The sequence below is a fragment of the Cervus canadensis genome, chromosome 26 (assembly GCF_019320065.1).
Source record: "Cervus canadensis isolate Bull #8, Minnesota chromosome 26, ASM1932006v1, whole genome shotgun sequence".
Taxonomy (NCBI): domain Eukaryota; kingdom Metazoa; phylum Chordata; class Mammalia; order Artiodactyla; family Cervidae; genus Cervus; species Cervus canadensis.
Window position 1 is genome coordinate 18,487,822 of NC_057411.1, and position 19,014 is coordinate 18,506,835.

Below are 19,014 nucleotides of genomic sequence, written 5' to 3' on the forward strand. Positions count from 1 at the left end.
TATCACATTTTGAAGTACAGATTTTGGGACTGGTTTCTCCTGGTTACAAATCTGCCCTCCAAAGCAGGGGATGTGCATTTAAGCCCTGGTTGGGGAACTAAGATCCACATGCCATGAGGCACCTACTGACATTGTGAGCTACAGCTAAGACTTGACACAGCCATAAACAAATATATATTAAAAAATAAAGTGTGGATTTTTACATTAATGCCTAGTTTTAGTAAAATATAAACATGCATTCAAACAATATTATTATCATGGTTTCTTCTGGGAAGACGGTGAGAGAGAAGGAAGAGGAGTCAGAATTTAACTACAGAAATTTTATTGCTCTTTTTGCATATGAAAAAAGAGAATTTAATCTAAGGAGAAAGAGAATTTAATCTAAGGAGAGGAAAAATGTCTATGTTTCAGCCTTCTAGCATCTTAAATCATTTTATGTATACTTTGTTTCTTTGAATTGTTTTACCATTACAAAGCGGAACACAGAACACTTCTATCACTGCGCTTTTCAGAGTCTCATAAACACAGATCCATAGACAGCACCCCACATGGAAGGGCAGACATTTAGACCAATGTAAAATCTGACAGTCACCTGTTTCACTTGCACATTCAACACAGAATGGAAAGTGTGTGATTAGAGGAAATATTAGAAATAACATCTTTTTTCTAATTACAAATTATATCAAATAATTAAAACTGGAGACTAATTAAAATACTGGACCAAACCTTGGATTAAAAAAATGAAAGTGACATACTAAAACATCAGTTCATTTTTCTTGACTGAAGGAAGGTAGCTACATACTGATTTCCCCATTATTTTTCCAAATAATTGGTTCACTTTCTAAAGTCAGAGCATAGTGTAATACTCTGTAACAACCTCAGAGTAATTGTAGCAAAGAATCCATCAGTACAAATCCTATATTGGTTTTTCCTCCTCTATCCTCTCTCTTAAAATTGAAAGAAGAGCAGTGCTTTGCCTCTTTAAGTATAACTTTATAAGTCTCAAAAGGGTATTCATGCATGAGACTGTTTTGACTAATGCCTGGAGCATGAACAGTGAAACCTTATTCCTCATCACAGTCCTTCTAATGGTACTTCAAAGACTTATGAAGCACCCTAGAGGCTGTTCAGAAGTGCCCATCTTTCCATGATAAAGTCTGGCTAATAGAACAGGTGGCTTCAATCACTTTTGAGTGAAAAATAGCTTGCTTCTGTGAGATATTTTGCATTACATACACTGACTATCCGAAAGGCAACAGTACTTAAAAATTTTTAAGCAAAATTGAAAAAAAAATGAAAAACCACAATTGTCTTTAGAATATAATTCCAACTATATTCAAATCACCATCTATATATATATTAGGCATATTAATTCAAAGTTTTCACAAAAGGCATATTTAAAAATATAATTATTACAACTAAATATGACATTCAGAGAATAGAATGACACTTCTATAACAACTGAATTTATAGTTATGAAATTGCAAGAATATAAAATTATATATTTTAAACAATATAAAATAGAAAGCAAATAAAATACACTCCTGAGCATGGCTAAAACCTGTTTATCAAAAGTATTATTAAAATGATGGCAACTTTTCATAACCACATTCAAGAGCTCTTAATATGAGATTTCATTTTCCCCCTGCCTAGCAAGAATCCCAGAATAATCTAAGTAGGGCTGACATTGTGTTCAGCTACATATAAATCAGCAATGTCAGATGTTTATGACTGACTGGGTTTTGTTGTCATTTAGAAGGAAGGATTCCTAAATGTGAGCAGGAACAGAAGGTGTCTGGAAGAGGAAGTAGACACAAGACATTCAGAAGACTGCTGCAAGAAGGATTTTTTTTAATTCTAGTTTAATTATTATCATTTTCTCCTGTATATTTCCAACAGTCATTTTACTTTTTAACTTAGTGATATTTTCTCTGCTTTACTGAAACATGATTGACAGATAAAAATTGTATATATTCAAAGTGTATAATGTGAAGTTTTGATGCATGTATGCTTTATGAAATGATCACCACAGTAAAGCTAATTAACATATCTATAACAAAGTCACATTCTTTTGATAGTTAAAGCTCATATTTCCTTTCTTTAAAATTATTGTACAGGTAAAGATGAGGTGAGTAGGTTGAGAAAAAGATCCAGTGAAATATTTTTGACTCATTAGGATAACGGGCTATGGAGAGGAAAAACACAAAATTTTATTGAAAAGTTTCATGTACTTTCAGTTTTCTTCAAAATGCTGTTATTCTTGTTTATGTATATTTTATATATAAGTTTTTTAACCACTTCAGTACTTGCTACTTAGTCTGGCAGCAGTTAAAATTCATAATCAATTACTGCACAATTAATCAAACAGAGATTAATATGCATTTCTTTCCACATGAAATATTGAATTTTTGTCATATCAAATAAATTAACATTCCCATTCTTAAAGTTAGTGAAAATGTAATTCATAAAAAATATTAATTGCCAAGGAATGTCAGAAAACTTATCTGCAATATTCTTCATTACTTTACACATACACACACATAGAGAGACACACACACATAGACACACACACACATTGCACAAGGAGGGAAGGGGTAGCTATTCCAAGTAAACTTGTGACAGAGACAGACCACTGCTTAAAACAATGTACACCACCTTGCTCAGCTAAAAAAAAAAATAAAGCAAAATAAATCAATACTCCATAGCTGTGAGATCTCAAATTAAAAATTAGACAGCAAAGTTGTAGTGCTTACGAATTCATTTAAAACAATTTTTAAACAGTGTCATTTTCTGTGAATGCAAACAAAGAAACTAAAATGACTAATATTTGTCTTTAAATTAGAAAGTACAGCAGAAGCAAGGAGCAAATTAGAGTGCTCAAATGATTCATAAGTAAGACCAGCTGTTGCACCATATTAATTATGTGTTTTATTTAGCATTTATATATTTTTAGTAAAATACTAAATATTTTTAAATAAGAAGAAGGAAAAATTCCCTCCAGAAAAGGAAAAAATTTTCCTAGGACGTTCATTTTTCTTTTTCCTTCCTATGTTTTCCATTTTCACTGAACAACAGTTTTTAGGAACTTATTTCTTCAACATTTATGCATATAAACAATGGCTCTAGTAATTTAAAAAAATTTAAAGGGGAAAGTTTGTGGTAATAAATGAGAATAATCTTTGAACTATAAAGGAAAAAATGTGCTGTCATTTCAAATGTCTTTTCTTTCCATGGAAGTATTATAAGTTATATGAACACAGATTTGCAAAAGTGTGTTTCATGGTTAATCATTTCATAATACTCATAATGTAAGCTATTTTTCTCTCTAATTGTACTGTATCAGCAGATATGAAAATTTATGCTTACTTAATAATACTAACATAATGGTGGAGAAATATTCCTAAGTGGTTTTATGTGTAAAAGTTATATGAGTAGCAGAGTAAAATTCTACACCTCCTAAGAATGAAATTTTTAAACACTCCTGTCAATCTGTTATCTAACTTTCTTTTCAAAATATGTGAAAATGAATTAATGTTAAGATTTTTTTTTAATGTTAAGATTTTTAATTCTCTGCCAACACTTTAGATCAAATAAAACTGCCCTGGAAAGGCACAGAATTTTTTAGAAATAACCATCTATTTGAGAAAAAATTATTAAAGTTATAGAATTAATAATATCTAAATTCAGATTACTGTGAACAGCATACTTATTACATAAAAACAGTATGGCTTTTCTATCACATTGAAAACACTTAAGATTCTAGATTTTTTTTAAAACAGGTAAGTGTAAAGATGCTGTAACTGTAAGCAAAATTTCACCAAGGTCACTCAAAAATTTTTGGTAATGAGAAAACATTTAACTGAGGTTTACATGTAGAGAAAAAGAGAATAAGACAGGGATAGAATTAGGTGATCACATCATTGCTTTTTCTATCAAGCTAACCTTGGTCATGTAATTGTGACTCAAGAACTTGATGTGAACATAAAACTAAATTCTCTCAGCAATAGCAGTTGTGAGCAATCGTTTAAGTAGAAGTCATTGGCTTGCTAATTGTTGCTCATATTTCCTGGGCATTTGTATCATTATAAAATATGTCAAGAATGTTTTAATCTCATGTATTTGACTGTAAAAGTATGGCAGCAATGGAAGTGTTGCAAACAAAGATACATAAATTTTATGGTAAAAAAGAGATTAAGAAATTAATGATGACCAAAAAGAAAAATAGTATATATTCATATGTATTGAAATAACTGAATACTAGACAGGAAGAAAATTCTTAAAGACAAAGAACAAATTCTGCATCATGAAAAGTGTTGGTCCTATGCAATGTTCAAGGGACCCTCTGCAAACAGGGAAGAAAGGTAATTCATCAAATGTAAAATCTTTCCAGTGTGTATTTAGCTCAGATCAATGTCAGGCACCCATTAGACAAATGTTAACTCAGTCTAAAAGTCTAGGAATTGTTCTGTTTAAAGACCACATATGGTTAAAAAAAAAACTACATATCTTTATTTTTATGAATCAAATCTGGAAAGACTCCTTTCCCACCTGTTCAAGGAAAGATCAGATTTCAGGGCCATTCAGAAGGGCATTATTTTTCCTACTCAACTGGATAGTAAAGGCTGCCAAAGGAAAGCTGGGAGGAGAAAGAAACTTGTTAAAAGGAAAACCATGAATCAGTATGAATAACTACTATGCAAATTTGCTTGAAAATAGGGACAATGAAGAGTGGGCTGAACAGGGCTTTGCCAGTCTGGCACTCAAAGAAAGACTCTCAGAAGAGAGCCAAGGGAGTTTCTATCCCAGAGTCTGGTCTTCACTGCCTGTGCCCACCCTGGCAGACTTCACAGCATTAGTTTCTCTGGTTCTGTTTCTGAATCCTGCTTTCTCCTGCTCTTCAAGTTTCTTTCCCTTCATGGGAATAGGAAAGGAGAGAATAGTAGAATAAAATACTCTATGAGTCTAAACATACTGTGGTAGCTGTTCTGTTTTCTCCAATTTGTCAAAGACCAGTAAAAAGGAAAAACATGCGCTTTGTTTTAGAATCACTGATGAAATGTTAAAACTGATTCGTGTGTCACAAGAACACTGTGTTTTTAACTAATCACATATGCTGCTTAACTTCTGATGGGAGAGCTTGAAGGGAGCCAAGTAATTAATGGGTCTTGGAAATGTTTAATTAAAAATTTAATCAACATAAAAGGTGCATAAAAACAATTATATTAGTCAAATATGATTCCACTGAAGTACATCAGCTATGGGAGGAAAAAAAGCATGTAAAATAAACATACATTATTAGTTGATTTATAATATGCCACCTACCCACATTCTCAAACTTGATTTGTAATAAATGAAAATTTCCTTTCCATTCCAAGCAATGGAAGCACATTGATATACATGAAATCATTACTTTGTTCCTCTCAATCTGATTAAACTGCTTAGTACATGAAAATGCATAACCCCAAGAGTCTATTTGCTATCTCACGGTAGCAATAAATATCATCCACATGATAAATTTCATTGTTTTATTAGGGTGTAATGTAAATCAGTGAAACCAACAAAGAATGGAGAGAAATGATAATCATAGAACTGACCTCCAGACTACACTACTATTAAACTTATTTTAATAAGCTACATGTACTTTCATCTGTGAACTGAAATAAACATACCATATTCATTTCTCCTGTAAGAATGGAAGAGGGAGGATCACACTGGAGAAACTGCATCTTGCTCTGGTTAATGGAATGGAGTATGGTATCAGTCTGCCTGGCTTTGTGTGTACTGGATTTAACACATGACTTAGGCAAGTTCTTTAAATGAAGTGTCCTCATCTGTTAAATGAAGAAAACATTATGCCTATATGTAGGGTCATTGTAAGAACTGAATGGTTGAATTTATGGAAACACAGTGAGAACTTTATAATTTACATATTACATAAATAATAACATCACCCTCCATGTCTTCCTCTGCTAAAATCGATTTGTCTTTGATTTGAGAATATATTGTATATGTAAACTAATGTGTGCCTGGTCACTCAGTCGTGTCCGACTCTGTGCGACCCCACGGACTGTAGCCTGTCAGGCTCCTCTGTCCATGGAGATTCTCCAGGCAAGAATACCGGAGTGGGTTTCCATGCCCTCCTCCAGGGGATCTTCCCAACCCAGGGATCAAACCCAGGTCTCCCACATTGCAGACTGATTCTTTACCATCTGAGCAACTAGGGAAGCCCATGTAAACTAATATTTGTTAACAATCATTTCTAAATGTACACCCCAGAAGAGGATACAAGAACTCATAATTTCAAATCAATGTGCTTTTCTACAATGGATTGTTTTTCTGTTTAATGAGGAGTCTCATGGCTTAAAAGAGTGGTTTTCTAAGCATAGCTCAACACCTTCTACACCAGAATTAGTAGGCATAATTATTACAAATGTAGATACTTTGACCAATACTATATCTATTGCATCAGGGTCCTAGATTATTTGAGATGCCAGTGTAACATACAAATGTATGCTATTTAGACTCATTATAAGGAATGTTGCTTAAGAAAAATTTTCTTGAAGGAGGTCCCAATAACATGATAAATGACTATATAAACTAATATTCTAATAATTCTTCATTTTTAAAATTTTTATTTTCAATTATTTTATCTTAAAATTTTGAAGGAATGAATTTAATTTCATATGAAGAAATATTAATGGGTCTTCCATACATAGAAAATTAAATATTCTTACTCTGGTATCAAAGCTTTCCAAAATCATGCACCAACTTATCTTTCCAAACTTATAATCCCACTCTCACATATGCTGCACAATCAAACTGGACCACCTGAAGTCCTTCACATGAATCTCTTACAATACTTCTCTGCTTTTACTCTCTGCTTTTACTCTTCTCTGCTTTTAGACCTCTTCTCCACAGTCTAGCACGTTTTTTCAGCCTCAATATGTCCAAATTCTACCTACATTTAATGACCTTATTCAAACAGTATTTCGTGAAATAGGAGATATTTTATCCTATTATCTGGAAATAATTACTATTTCTTCTGAAAGTCCACAATGATTTACTAATCTTAATAGAACTACTTTTTACTTTATCTTATAGTTACTTGTGTATATGTGTATATATATATATATACATACATATGTGTGTATATATATATACATATGTATATAATTACTCATTTTATACTCTATAGCCACTGAAGAACCTGAATATTCATTGGAAGGACTGATTCTGAAACTGAAGCTCCAGTACTTTGGCCACCTGATGTGAAGAGTCGACTCACTGGAAAAGACCTTGATGCTGGGAAAGACTGAGGCAGGAAGACAAAGGGACAACAGAGGATGAGATGACTGGATGGCATCACCGATTGAATGGACATGAGTTGAGCAAACTCCAGGAGGTAGTGAAAGTCAGGGAGGCCTGCCGTGCTGGGGTCCCAAAGAGTTGGACGTGACTGAGTAACTGAACAACTCACTGAAGACAGGATTATGATTTCTCTATTCTGAAAACTGCCTAGAATAAGGTCTTTCTAATAGTAGGTATCAAAATTATTATAGACTACATGCATTAATAGAAATGAGGTTAATGTAAATATCATATATACATGAATTTGTTCCATCACTTATTTAATTAGCCATCCACTGATAAGATTTATTTATGCCCATTTTGCTCCACTTAGAATATGAGGTTAATATCACCATCAATAAGTGAGTTACTATATTCATAATATGAATTTACTCTCTTAAATATCAAAAAAGTCTTTCTCTTTCATTAATTTCAAGTGTGTAGGCCAAACAATGGAAATGCATGTGAATTTGCACATCTGGTTTTTCAAGAGACTAGGAATCAGTTACATTTTTAATTCTAATTCCAGTAAACAAGGTGAATGATGAGCATAATCAGAAATCTGAGTTATTGTGTTTCTTGCCGTTGGAGATTAAATAGGGGCCAACTATGTACCATGCATATCCTAGGAATATAATAATCATGTTCAATACTTTAATTCCTAATACAGATTTTATCTAGAAACAAATTAAGAGAAATATTGTATCTTACAAACGGGCTCCAACTCAAAATTTGCGACCTTATACTTGCCAATTATCATACTCCATCACTACAATGAAAACCAAAGGAAAAACAAAATAGCAATGAAAAAATTAACCCTCATTTATAGAAAACTACTTTCCAAATATTCCTCAATTGTGATATGTCATGGAAAAATCACTACTTTCTGGGTATTTTCATACTTCTTATAAGTATTTTGATATACTTATAAATCAACTTATAAATATCAGCTGCTCAATATAAGTAAGAACGATTAACTGTAGATAAGGTTTTTGCTTGTAATAAGGGAACTGAGTCAGTGATCTTAATTAGTCATATATGGCTTACTTTTAAGACATGATTTATCTGCGAATCTCTTGTAACTTCTCAATACAGGCTAAGAGGAAAATATAAAGTTATTTACCATTAGGTTATTATGTAGATAACCTTACCATTACAAAATTTTCCAAACATAGGAAAAATAAAATAAAACCCCAAATTTACCTGCTTAAGCATTTTCAGTCTATTCTTTATTAGAATGGGGATGAAAGAAACAGTAACACTATTAGAACCAACACTGAGGACTGTGTAACTTTTATACAAGAAATCTAAGGAATTAAGTATCTTGAAATAGAAGAATCAACTATGAATGTATTTGCTGATTCTAAAATGTTCAGCTATTCAAGTCAACATAAATTATTTGTTTGGTAACTAAAGAGAAAAGGGGTTTTATTGAGAACTACTGTTGTCAATAGAAAACCCTACCCAAATCCTATTTTAAAATAATCTACCCTCTGTAAGGAATTACCTTGAACTTCAGCCTGAGAAATTCATAACTAATGACTTTTTGACCTTTCCAGTTTTATTGTTTGTTGTAATGTTAATGTCTTGAAAGTAAATAAACATGTTTTAATTTTTAAAATAACATATTTGCAGATATGTACATTGATTCTGGGGATAAAATATGTTTAGCAAAATTAAGTATATATGGGTATAGAATTATATTTATCTCTGTAGAATTTTAATATTATACAGTTAAATTTGAAATGCATATTTTATATTTTTATTTCCAAATATGAATTTATGTGACTAGAGATAGCCAAACATGACTCAAATCTCAGTTTCATCAATAACTATAGTACTGAATAATTCTTAAACACCATGGGCTTCAGTTTTCTTAGCTTCAAATGAAGATTCCACGTAGGATGCTAGAGAATTAAATGACTACCAAATGCAAATTATTTAGCCTTGTGCCTAGAATATACTAAATAACTGTTAAATAATGACTTTTTGAGATCAACAGTCAGGTAGAGGAACTATGAGATAAAAGCCAAGCAGATATATTTTAATAAAAGTAACTCAGGCTAGACTTACAGAGATAAAGTGACAGAATGTAATTGATATTGAATAATTATGCAGCTAACCAAGTAGAGTATGCCTATTATGGGAGGAATGGACATGTGCACACTGAAGTTGATGGAGAGAAAGGCAGACAGAAAGAAAAGTGAAAGTGAAAGTTGCTCAGTCATGTCGGACTCTTCGCGACACCATGGATAGTCTATGGAATTCCCAAGCCAGAATACTAGACTGGGTACCTTTTCCCTTCTCCAGGGGATCTTCGCAACCTAGGGATTGAACCCAGGTCTCCCACATTGCGGGCAGATTCTTTACCAGCTGAGCCACTAGGGAAGCCCAAGAATATTGGAGTGGGTAGCGTATCCCTTCTCCAGCTGACCTTCCCAGCCCAGGAATCCAACCTGGGTCTCCTGTATTGCAGGCAGACTCTTAACCAACTGAACTATCAGAGAAACCAGGTATCAGGTAGACAGACTGATAGGCAAATAGATAAACAGTACAATTCATACATAAAACAGGGCTACTGGAGAAGTTTGATCTGTTGTATTTTAAGAACAAATCACCTATGTTGATTTCTGAATTATCTTTTGAGAATGAATGTAATGATACTGGTTAATATGATGTTCCTGAAACAAAATTGCCTGGTTCAAATTCCGATTTATCTACTGGTGTCACTGCTGGTAAAGAACCCGCGTGCCAATGCAGGAGACAGAAAAGACGTGGGTTTGATCCCTGGGTGGGGAAGCTTCCCTGGAGGATAAACAGCAACCCACTCCAGTATTCTGGCCTGGAGAATCCCATGGTCAGAAGAGCCTGTTGGGCTACCGTCCACAGGGTAGCGAAGAGTCAAACACAACTGAAGTGACTGAGCACATATAATTCTATGTAAGTGGATTCAATTTTTCTATGTGAAAATTTTTCTCAGTAAATGAGGAATGATGAAGGTGATAATGAAGTGACATTCATTATGTATTCAGAGCATTTCAAGGCATTTTGAAGTATACCACAGATGCTGGCTATTTTATTAATTTCCAGTTTCTGTAAGGAAAAAGCCCCCAGATTTGGCGACTTAGCTCAACAATGGTTTACTATGTCCACAAGTCTAGGCATTGGCTGGGTGATACTTCTGCAGGTCTTGTCTGGATTTAGTCACATGGCTGCATTCAGCTCATCAAATGTCTGGGCACTAGGCTTGTCCCAAACATCCTCGTTCTCAAGTCTAGGGTTTCTTATGGGAAGGGCAGGGCCCACACTCTCAAGGTGCTCTCATCTTCCAGAAGGCTAGAGCAGGCTTCCTCAGCAAAGTATGATCTCAGGGTTTCAAGAAGTGGGGCATGGAGCTACCAGTCTTTAGAGGGCTGGGCTAAAGAATTTACACCTCATTTCTCTTATATTCTATTACTCAAGGAACATCATAAGCCCACCCAGATTGAACAGTTGGAAAAAGAGCTTTCATCTCTTAATGGAAGGAGCTTTAAGTGTTTTTATATTCTACTATAGCTATTATTTTTATTCCAGGACCTGGAAGCGTAAACAGAAATCTCTATGTCTTCATATAGACAGAAGGAAACAAACTCTTTAGCCGGGTCTCTAAAAAATTTATGATAATTAATGCAATCTTGAGAATATAAAACTGTACTTAGTAGCCATGGTTTTTAAGTAAATAATATATTTTTAATATTTTCCCAGGAGGACAGTGTATAGTACACAGAGATATCAGTTTGGATTTTTATTGCTGAAGCTGTTACTAGTGTTTAATCTAGTACATGACAAAGTTATATTATGAATGCAAACATAGGCATATAATTTATATTTGCATTGAAACTAAACAGTATTGGTAACAGCTTTTGTTTTGTTTTGTTTTGTTTTAAAGAAGATAAACTCTCTCTGCCACTTGCAATGTACGTGTTCTCATGGATGTATTGAGAATCTCACAGATTCTATTTCCCAGGCAGCTTTCTATTTGGAAGACCATTCAGGACAGATGACTCTTCCCTTGGGCATTTAGTAATGACATTCACAAGACAAAACTTTATGAAATCAATCTCTTATAATCTTATGTTAGGCATGGAATTCATAGTTTCAGTGATACCAGTGAAGAAAATTCTTTTACTTAAACTGGATTTTGCTTACTGAATATGTCACAGTCATGAGTTTCTCATAACAGAAGTTATGAGAAATATCACTGCTATTCATAAAGAATCTTTGAAGTAATAGGAAGCTCTTTATACCAGTGTTTGCACTATTAAAAAGAAAGAACATCAAAGAATCCATAAGGTTAAGTGTGAAGAGCACTGAATAGGGATTCCAAACATCCACATCGCAGCATAAAATCTTCCAAGTATTAAGTTGGATATGACAATTATTTCACTTTCTACTGTCCTCATTTAAAATAAATCCATTCAGTTAAATATAAGTCGAGTCAGATGTTGTCAAAAAGTCACCTACAATATAAATCATATACAAGTCTTTGCAGAATTTTTCTTCTGTCATTTAGTTTTTTATTTTGCACAAATAGATTTTTCTTGGCAGGGGCAGGAATATTTTTGGTATTAATATTGTTGCTCATATGTACAGAGATCCTAAGAAGGAATAAAAAGCAAAGGTCACAACTCTTAAAATGTAAACATCAAAGATGATTTAGCAAATAATGAAAAATGCTTCTTGATTTTGAGTTTAAAATCTATCTATAAATTTTTCTCAGCGATTAAGGTTAAGCAAATTAGTCATTATTCTATTTGCTTTCCTTCATCTAAAAACTCCAATTCCATTAAGATAATAACAATATGAAATGGGAATTTACTTAGACACCCCACACTGCCTTTCACCTATTCTAAGAAAACCAAAAAAATTGTAGTTTCAGAGTATCATGAAAAATAAGAAAGAAAATCCAAGCATATACTAAATAAAGTAATAACTCATTATAAATGCACAGTGTAGGAGTTTTGCAAATGTGCATTGGCTGGGATTCAACTTTGTTCATTTTAAATAATTAAGTTTCAAAAATCATTTGTCTTTCCACATATAGATTCCTTTCTACAACTTTTCTTCTATTCAGAACCAATTTAAAATGACTAGCATGTCTAGAAATTAAAAAATAAAAACAGAAGATATACCATGTTTTTGGATTCGAAGAATCAATATTGTGAAAGTGACTATATTACCCCCAAGTAACCTACCAGTTCAATGCAATCCCTATCATATTAACAATTGCTTTTTAAAGAACAGAACTAGAACAAAAAAAATTAATAATTTTTGTATGGAAACACAAAAGACCCTGAATAGCCAAAGCAATCTTGAGAAAGAAAAACAGACCTGGAGGAAACAACTTTCCTGACTTCAGACTATACTACAAAGCTACAGTCATCAAGACAGTATGGTGCTGGCACAACAACAGAAATATAGATCAATGCAACAAGATAGAAAGCCCAGATATAAACCCATGCACCTATGGACACCTTTTTTTTTGACAAAGGAGGCAAGAATATACAATGGGGAAAAGACAGTTTCTTCAATAAGTGGTGCCTGGAAAACTGGACAGCTACACGTAAAAGAATGAAATTAGGACACTTCCTAATACCAAAGTACATTAACTCAAAGTACATTAACCAAAGTACATTAACTCAAAGTACATTAAAGATTTAAGTGTAAGGCCAGAAACTATAAAAAAGAAGAAGAAGAAGAAAACAGAGAAGATATGTGAAATTTGCCTCCAGGAACTGATAAGGCAACACAAAGGACAACCAGGAACTTTTCAGACATTCTATTAACTTAATCTAAATAAATAACAATTTACAATCATACAAGAACTGAAAAACCAAAAGCTGTGATAGTTTTACCTAATAACGATTTTGATGTAACAACTTATGAAATAATTAAATTCTCAAGTGGATTAATGTACCCTTGAAGAAGTATTTTCATTATTTTAAGAAAAAAACAAGCAATATTATTTAAAACATAGATTATGACAAAATAGGAATGCTGGAAAAATTAGGGTAATTTCATCTGGAAAGAAAAATTGTTTTGGGGCTCCTGAATAGTCAGGATGAATTGGTATTAGTATTGAGAGGAGATCAGTTCTCTATTAATAATATTACTTATAAAAATAACCCAATTTTTGAAAATTAATAACATTTCAACTAATTTCATTATTTATTTAATCATTTATGAGTTCCTGCTGTATGTTAGAACTACACTAGTCAGTGAGACTTCAGTCATAGATAAACATACGTAATCTCTGCCCTCAAGGAGCTTATGGGCTTCCCAGGTGGATCAGTGGCAAAGAATCTGCCCACCAAGCAGGAGACATGGGCTCAATCCCTAGGTCAGGGAAGATCCCATGGAAAAGGAAATGGCAACCCACTCCAGTATTCTTGCCTGGGAAATCCCATGGACAGAGAAGCCCGGCGGGGTACAGTCCATGGGGTCGTCAAGAGTTGGATATGACTTAACTAAACAACAACAAGGAGAATATAGTATAGAGAAGTGAATAAATGATAAAGGAAAGCATACTTGCATGAGAGTGATAAGTGTTTCAGAACACTGAAGTGAAGCACCTATCTCAGATTTGTTGATTCAAAGACAGCTTCTTGAAAGAAGTCATCTTAGCTGAGAAATAAATATTGAGTAGGAGCTACCCAAACAAAGTAAAGGTAACAGGGATCTAGGGGCTATCTCCTATGTGGCATCCCATGCTATCAGCCAATCAAATGACATCTTTTAAAGCAGGTTTGAGAATTAGAAAGATGTAACTATTTTGCTGTATAAATAGCAAAGTCTGGAATTTTCTAAGACAATGTGCTTAGTAGCTCAATCGTGTCTGACTCTTGTGACCCCACAGACTGTAACCTGGCAGGCTCCTCTGTTCATGGGATTCTCCAGGCAAGAAAACTGAAGTGGGTTGCCATTTCCTTCTCCAGGGAATCTTCCTGACTCAGGAATTGAACCCAGGTCTCCTGCATTGCAAGTAGACTCTTTACTGACTGAGCTACAAGGGAAGTCCAATAGGTACAAATAGGTATTATTAGAATACCTATTAGAATACTATTCTAAGACAATAACTATTTGTAAAAAGATTTTCAGTCATTTGTTTGTTCACTCATTCTTCCAACAAATAATTATTAAATTCTTTCTACATGCAGGTGCATTTCTTGGCAAGAAACAGTAGCAATATTCCTGCACTTAATAGAACTTACATTCTCAGGGTGAAACAAAAAAAAATACACATAGTCAATTACATAGTGTTAGAAAGTGCTATGTTGTGTGCAAAAATAATAAATAAATAAAACTGAGAAGTGGGGTAAGAAAGGTCAAGATGAAGGACATGTGTGAGTGCAGGCACATGCGCACTAGTATAAGCACACATTTATAAACAGGACGGTCAGAAAGCATTTCTGAAGAGATATTTATACAAAAGGCATTTATTATGCCTTGGAAGAAAAGCTATGACAAACCTAGACAGAGTATTAAAAAGCTGAGACATCACTTTGCCCACAAAGGTACGTATAGTCAAAGTTATGGTTTTTCCAGTAGTCATGTATGATGTGAGACTTGGACCATAAGGAAGCTGAGTGCTGAAGAATAGATGCTTTTGAACTACGGTACTGGTAAAGACTCTTGAGAGTCCCTTGGACTGCATGGAGATCAAATCAGTCAAACCTACAGGAAATCAGTCCTGAATATTCATTGGAAGGACTGATGCTGAAGCTTCAACATGTTGGCGACCTGATGCGAAGAGCCTACTCCCCAGAAAAGACCCTGATGCTGGGAAGGACTAAAGGCAAAAGGAGGGGACAACAGAGATGAGATGGTTAGATAGCATCACTAACAATGGACATGAGTTTGAGCAAACTCTGGGAGATAGTGAAAGACAGAGAAGCCTGGTGTGCTGCAGTCCCTGGGGTTGCAAAAGTTGGACACTACTTAACAACTGACCAACAAAAACAATGCTAAAGTAGGAAGCCATATGGTCATTTTGGAGAAGATGGTTCTAGGTAGAAGTAACAGGAAGGAGAAAAGTCCTGAGGTGTAAACATACATGGAAATTTCAGTGATTAACAAGGAGGCAAGTATATCTGATAAAGTGAGTAAATGAGAAAGTACAGGGAGATGAGGTCAGCCAAAGAAAGATCCTAAAGGCAAAGAAAGATCCTATAGATCCTTCAGGTCTGTGTCATTTACTCTGAGAAAGATACAAGGAGTCATAAGAAAATTCTGAGCAGGGAACTGGTATCATTTGATGTATTTTAAAGAGATACCTGTGGCTGTTTTGCAGAAAATAAACTCTGGAAGTCCAGTAAGCAAAGGCATTCATAAGGAGACTATCAGAATCATTTAAAATAACAGTGGTTTGGATCAAAGTGTTAGCAATGGAATGGGTTGGAAATAACTGAATTATGGGTTCATACAGGTGTATATAAAAAAAACTGAGTTTTAATCCTCAAATCCATCTATCTACCCTTTACTGTGCTACAGTTTTCTTAGAGTTTTGCTGGGACTGACTGTACATCTGGGTTCGTGATAAGGACCCTGAGGACATCCCTAGGGGAGCCCATGGGGAATGAGCCAGCTTGTCTATTCCCAACCCCTCATCACAGAGATGGATTCTGTGGTATCTCTCTCTCATTCTGTCCTTTGCACTTGAAGTCTAGGACTTTTGCCTGATAAATTGAGGAAGAGAAATTTTCTTTCCTTCTTTGTATGGTGTGTTATACACAACTAATGTCTGGAATTGCTTCAGCCATTTTTCTACCATGAAATAATTCCATCTTGAGTCAAAACAGACCAAGAAGAGGGTCAGGCTCTAAAAATCTCAGAGACGTGGAGCGAGATCCATGATCAAATCATTCCTAAAACTTGTGCTTTTCAATGATAAAATATGTCCCCTGCATTGCTTAAGTGCATTCTAGTTGAATTTACGTTATCTGCAGCCTTTTGGTTGCTGTAGAGTCAAACAACTATGAACTTAAAACTATAATCTGTTAAAATAGGAAATAGTGTGTAAAATAGGGATACAAGTTACATAGTTCAATGAGCTGGTGTGAGAAGTAAATAATATACTGGGTGATACCTTTGGTTGTTCGTATTTTAGAAAATATTATGTAAGAAAAAATACATATAGGATGTATTTCATATATAGGATAATTAAACTCTTGTATAGGATAATTAACACACCAAAGCTGTGGTTGGATTAGAGAAAATCTGAACTACCTTGAGTTTCTCAATACAAAAGGTCAGGACTGGATGAATGTGAAGAATGTAAAGGCTATTTAATAGCAATTTGGTAAAGAGAACCAGATTCATGGATAAAAGGCAAACCCTGTCTCTATCTTCAATTTCACCAAAAAAGATTTTGGATATTTTGCTAGAAAATTTAGTTAATATATCTCTATAAAACTAGAACTTGGCATCTAGTGATACGTGTTTTTGCTATAATCATCATTACCATTAATGTCAGTATATTTAAAGTAAGTTTAAGGAGTATTCAATTAAGAATTTAAAATAAATTCTGATTAAATATGGAAACCACTATTGATATTACTAAGACAAAAACAAATAATAAAATTAAGGGAGAGTAGACTGTTGTTAAACTAGAGTCTAGTTGCATCACTGATGTGACTTTCTAACAAAATAATAGTTTTTTTTTTTCAAGACAGTATGGTTAGTTCTTTTCAAAGTTCATACAATGTTGAGTTGAATAACCTCATCTCATGTGGAGGTAACTAAAGAAGCCTGCAAGCGATTTTCTAAATGCTTAATAGAATATTTATTTTCTTTGCTGTCTTCTAATAACCAAGCTTGTGAATACTATCTCCACCAAAAGCAGCAGTGACATACAGGGGTAGATTTTTTTTTTTTTTTTTCTATAAAGGAAAAGTAATGGTAGGACTAGAAATAATGATAGTGCTTTAGAAAGTAGAGGAAAAAAATATAAACTACATGATATCTATCAATTATGTAAGTGTGTGATTTCATAGTTTCAGGAGGCAAGTCACTAATTATAGTCCAAATCCATGGAAAAATAGACTTAAATCCCAATTAAAACTGACTGTTTAGCTCCCTGTACGTGTACCAATTGGACATGACTGAGCATGCAGGAAGACTATCAATATTAACATCTTATTGGAAAATGTTTAAAATTATTCATTTACTCGTTGAATCCTTATTCCTCACTCCAGGGAAGCCCCTTATCCTTATACATAAATTTTAATGGTGTAAAGTTTGCCAAAACAAAAATAGAGTAGTATCCACCCCACAACCTTTTCTACCTTTTTACTTTTCATGGATTCAGACACCCCTAGTCAACATCAGTTCAAAGATATTAAGTGGAAAATTCCAGAAGTTAACATTTCATAAATTTTCAATTTCCCACTGTTCTGAGTAGTGTGATATTAATAAAATCTTGCACCGACCTGCTCCATCCCACCTAGGATCTCCACCCATTGACATCCTCTGCTCTTGACATCCAGAAATCCACATCTTTAAGGCTAAATGATCCAGGACTACCTAAGGCAGATGATCTTCCTTAAACTAGATCATCAGAAGGTTAATAGCAGCTTAATGCCACATCACAATGCCTGGGTCATTCATTTTATCTCATCAAAGAGGCATTTTATCATCTCATATCATCACAAAAAACAAAAGATTTGTACAGTACAATAAGATATTTTAAGAAAGAGTTTATATTGATATAATTCATTACAGTATATTGTTATAACTGTTCTCTTATTAAGAGTTATTGCCATTAATCTCTTACACTGTGCCTAATTTATAAATTAAATTTTATCATAGACATGTACATACAGGAAAAACACAGTATATATGTACAGTGCTTCATACTATCCAAGGTTTTAGACATCTTGGGGTTGTGGAATGCATTCTCCGCAGGTAAGGGGGGGGATACTGTAAACTACTAAACTATCACCACCATGTCCATTACTACCAATAATAGCTTTAAAATACTACTGATTTACTGTCTACAAAGGACTCTTCTGAAAGACAACCATGTCTTTCTATATCTCAGCATATAAAGGGTTAATTAAGCATAAGTAACAGCAAGTGAGGTCTTATTAATATGAGTAGATGGCTGATGACAGAAGTTAGAGCCTGAAATTTTAGTAATTTATAGAATAATGAAATTTTTCACCTTTAAATGTCATTTATTACTTCATTAGGGAAAAATAATGATTGTTTAAAAAATAGATAGACATCCTCTAAATTTATATACTTTAAATACATAGATATAATAAAAGCAGAGAGAAAACCTTTGTTGGAATAATACTGTATTTGTTTTTGGTTCATACCATAAGCCTAAGGGAAATCATCACTTGAGTTGTAGTTTAAGCATCGGTTTGCAGTACAGGTCATATCCTCAGGCCTTTCAGGCTTGAAAATTCAACAAACTAGCCTCTCTTTTCTTACTAATGGGAGAAATTTGTAAAAAGTGAGATCAAAAAGCCAGCACTCAAAGTAATTTCAATGGAAAACATTTCACATCTTCAAATAAATTCCTCAAGCTTGATGCTTGTTTTGACAAAGAAGATATTGGTGTCTTTGTGCCAAGCTACAAAATCAGTAATTTGCTCTGACTGAATTTCAATAAAGCATTAAACG

At 33.8% G+C, this 19,014-nt stretch overlaps 1 protein-coding gene across 9 annotated transcripts in view; it reads right to left on the reverse strand.

The window, feature by feature from the left end:
- Positions 1 to 19,014, reverse strand: part of EPHA5 (EPH receptor A5) — a 385,548-nt gene that overhangs the window by 165,273 nt on the left and 201,261 nt on the right. Inside the window, exon 6 of one of the 9 annotated variants that reach the window (XM_043447890.1) lies at positions 4,635 to 4,911. The exons of 5 other annotated variants lie outside the window; for them this stretch is intronic. In XM_043447890.1, coding sequence (XP_043303825.1) covers positions 4,898 to 4,911 — 14 coding nt within the window. In that variant the 3' untranslated portion in view covers positions 4,635 to 4,897. Of the gene's footprint in view, positions 1 to 4,634; positions 4,912 to 5,133; positions 5,832 to 10,249; positions 11,985 to 19,014 lie in introns of those variants that run through there. 3 more of the 9 variants (XM_043447889.1, XR_006265647.1, XR_006265648.1) reach the window with 3 other exon arrangements.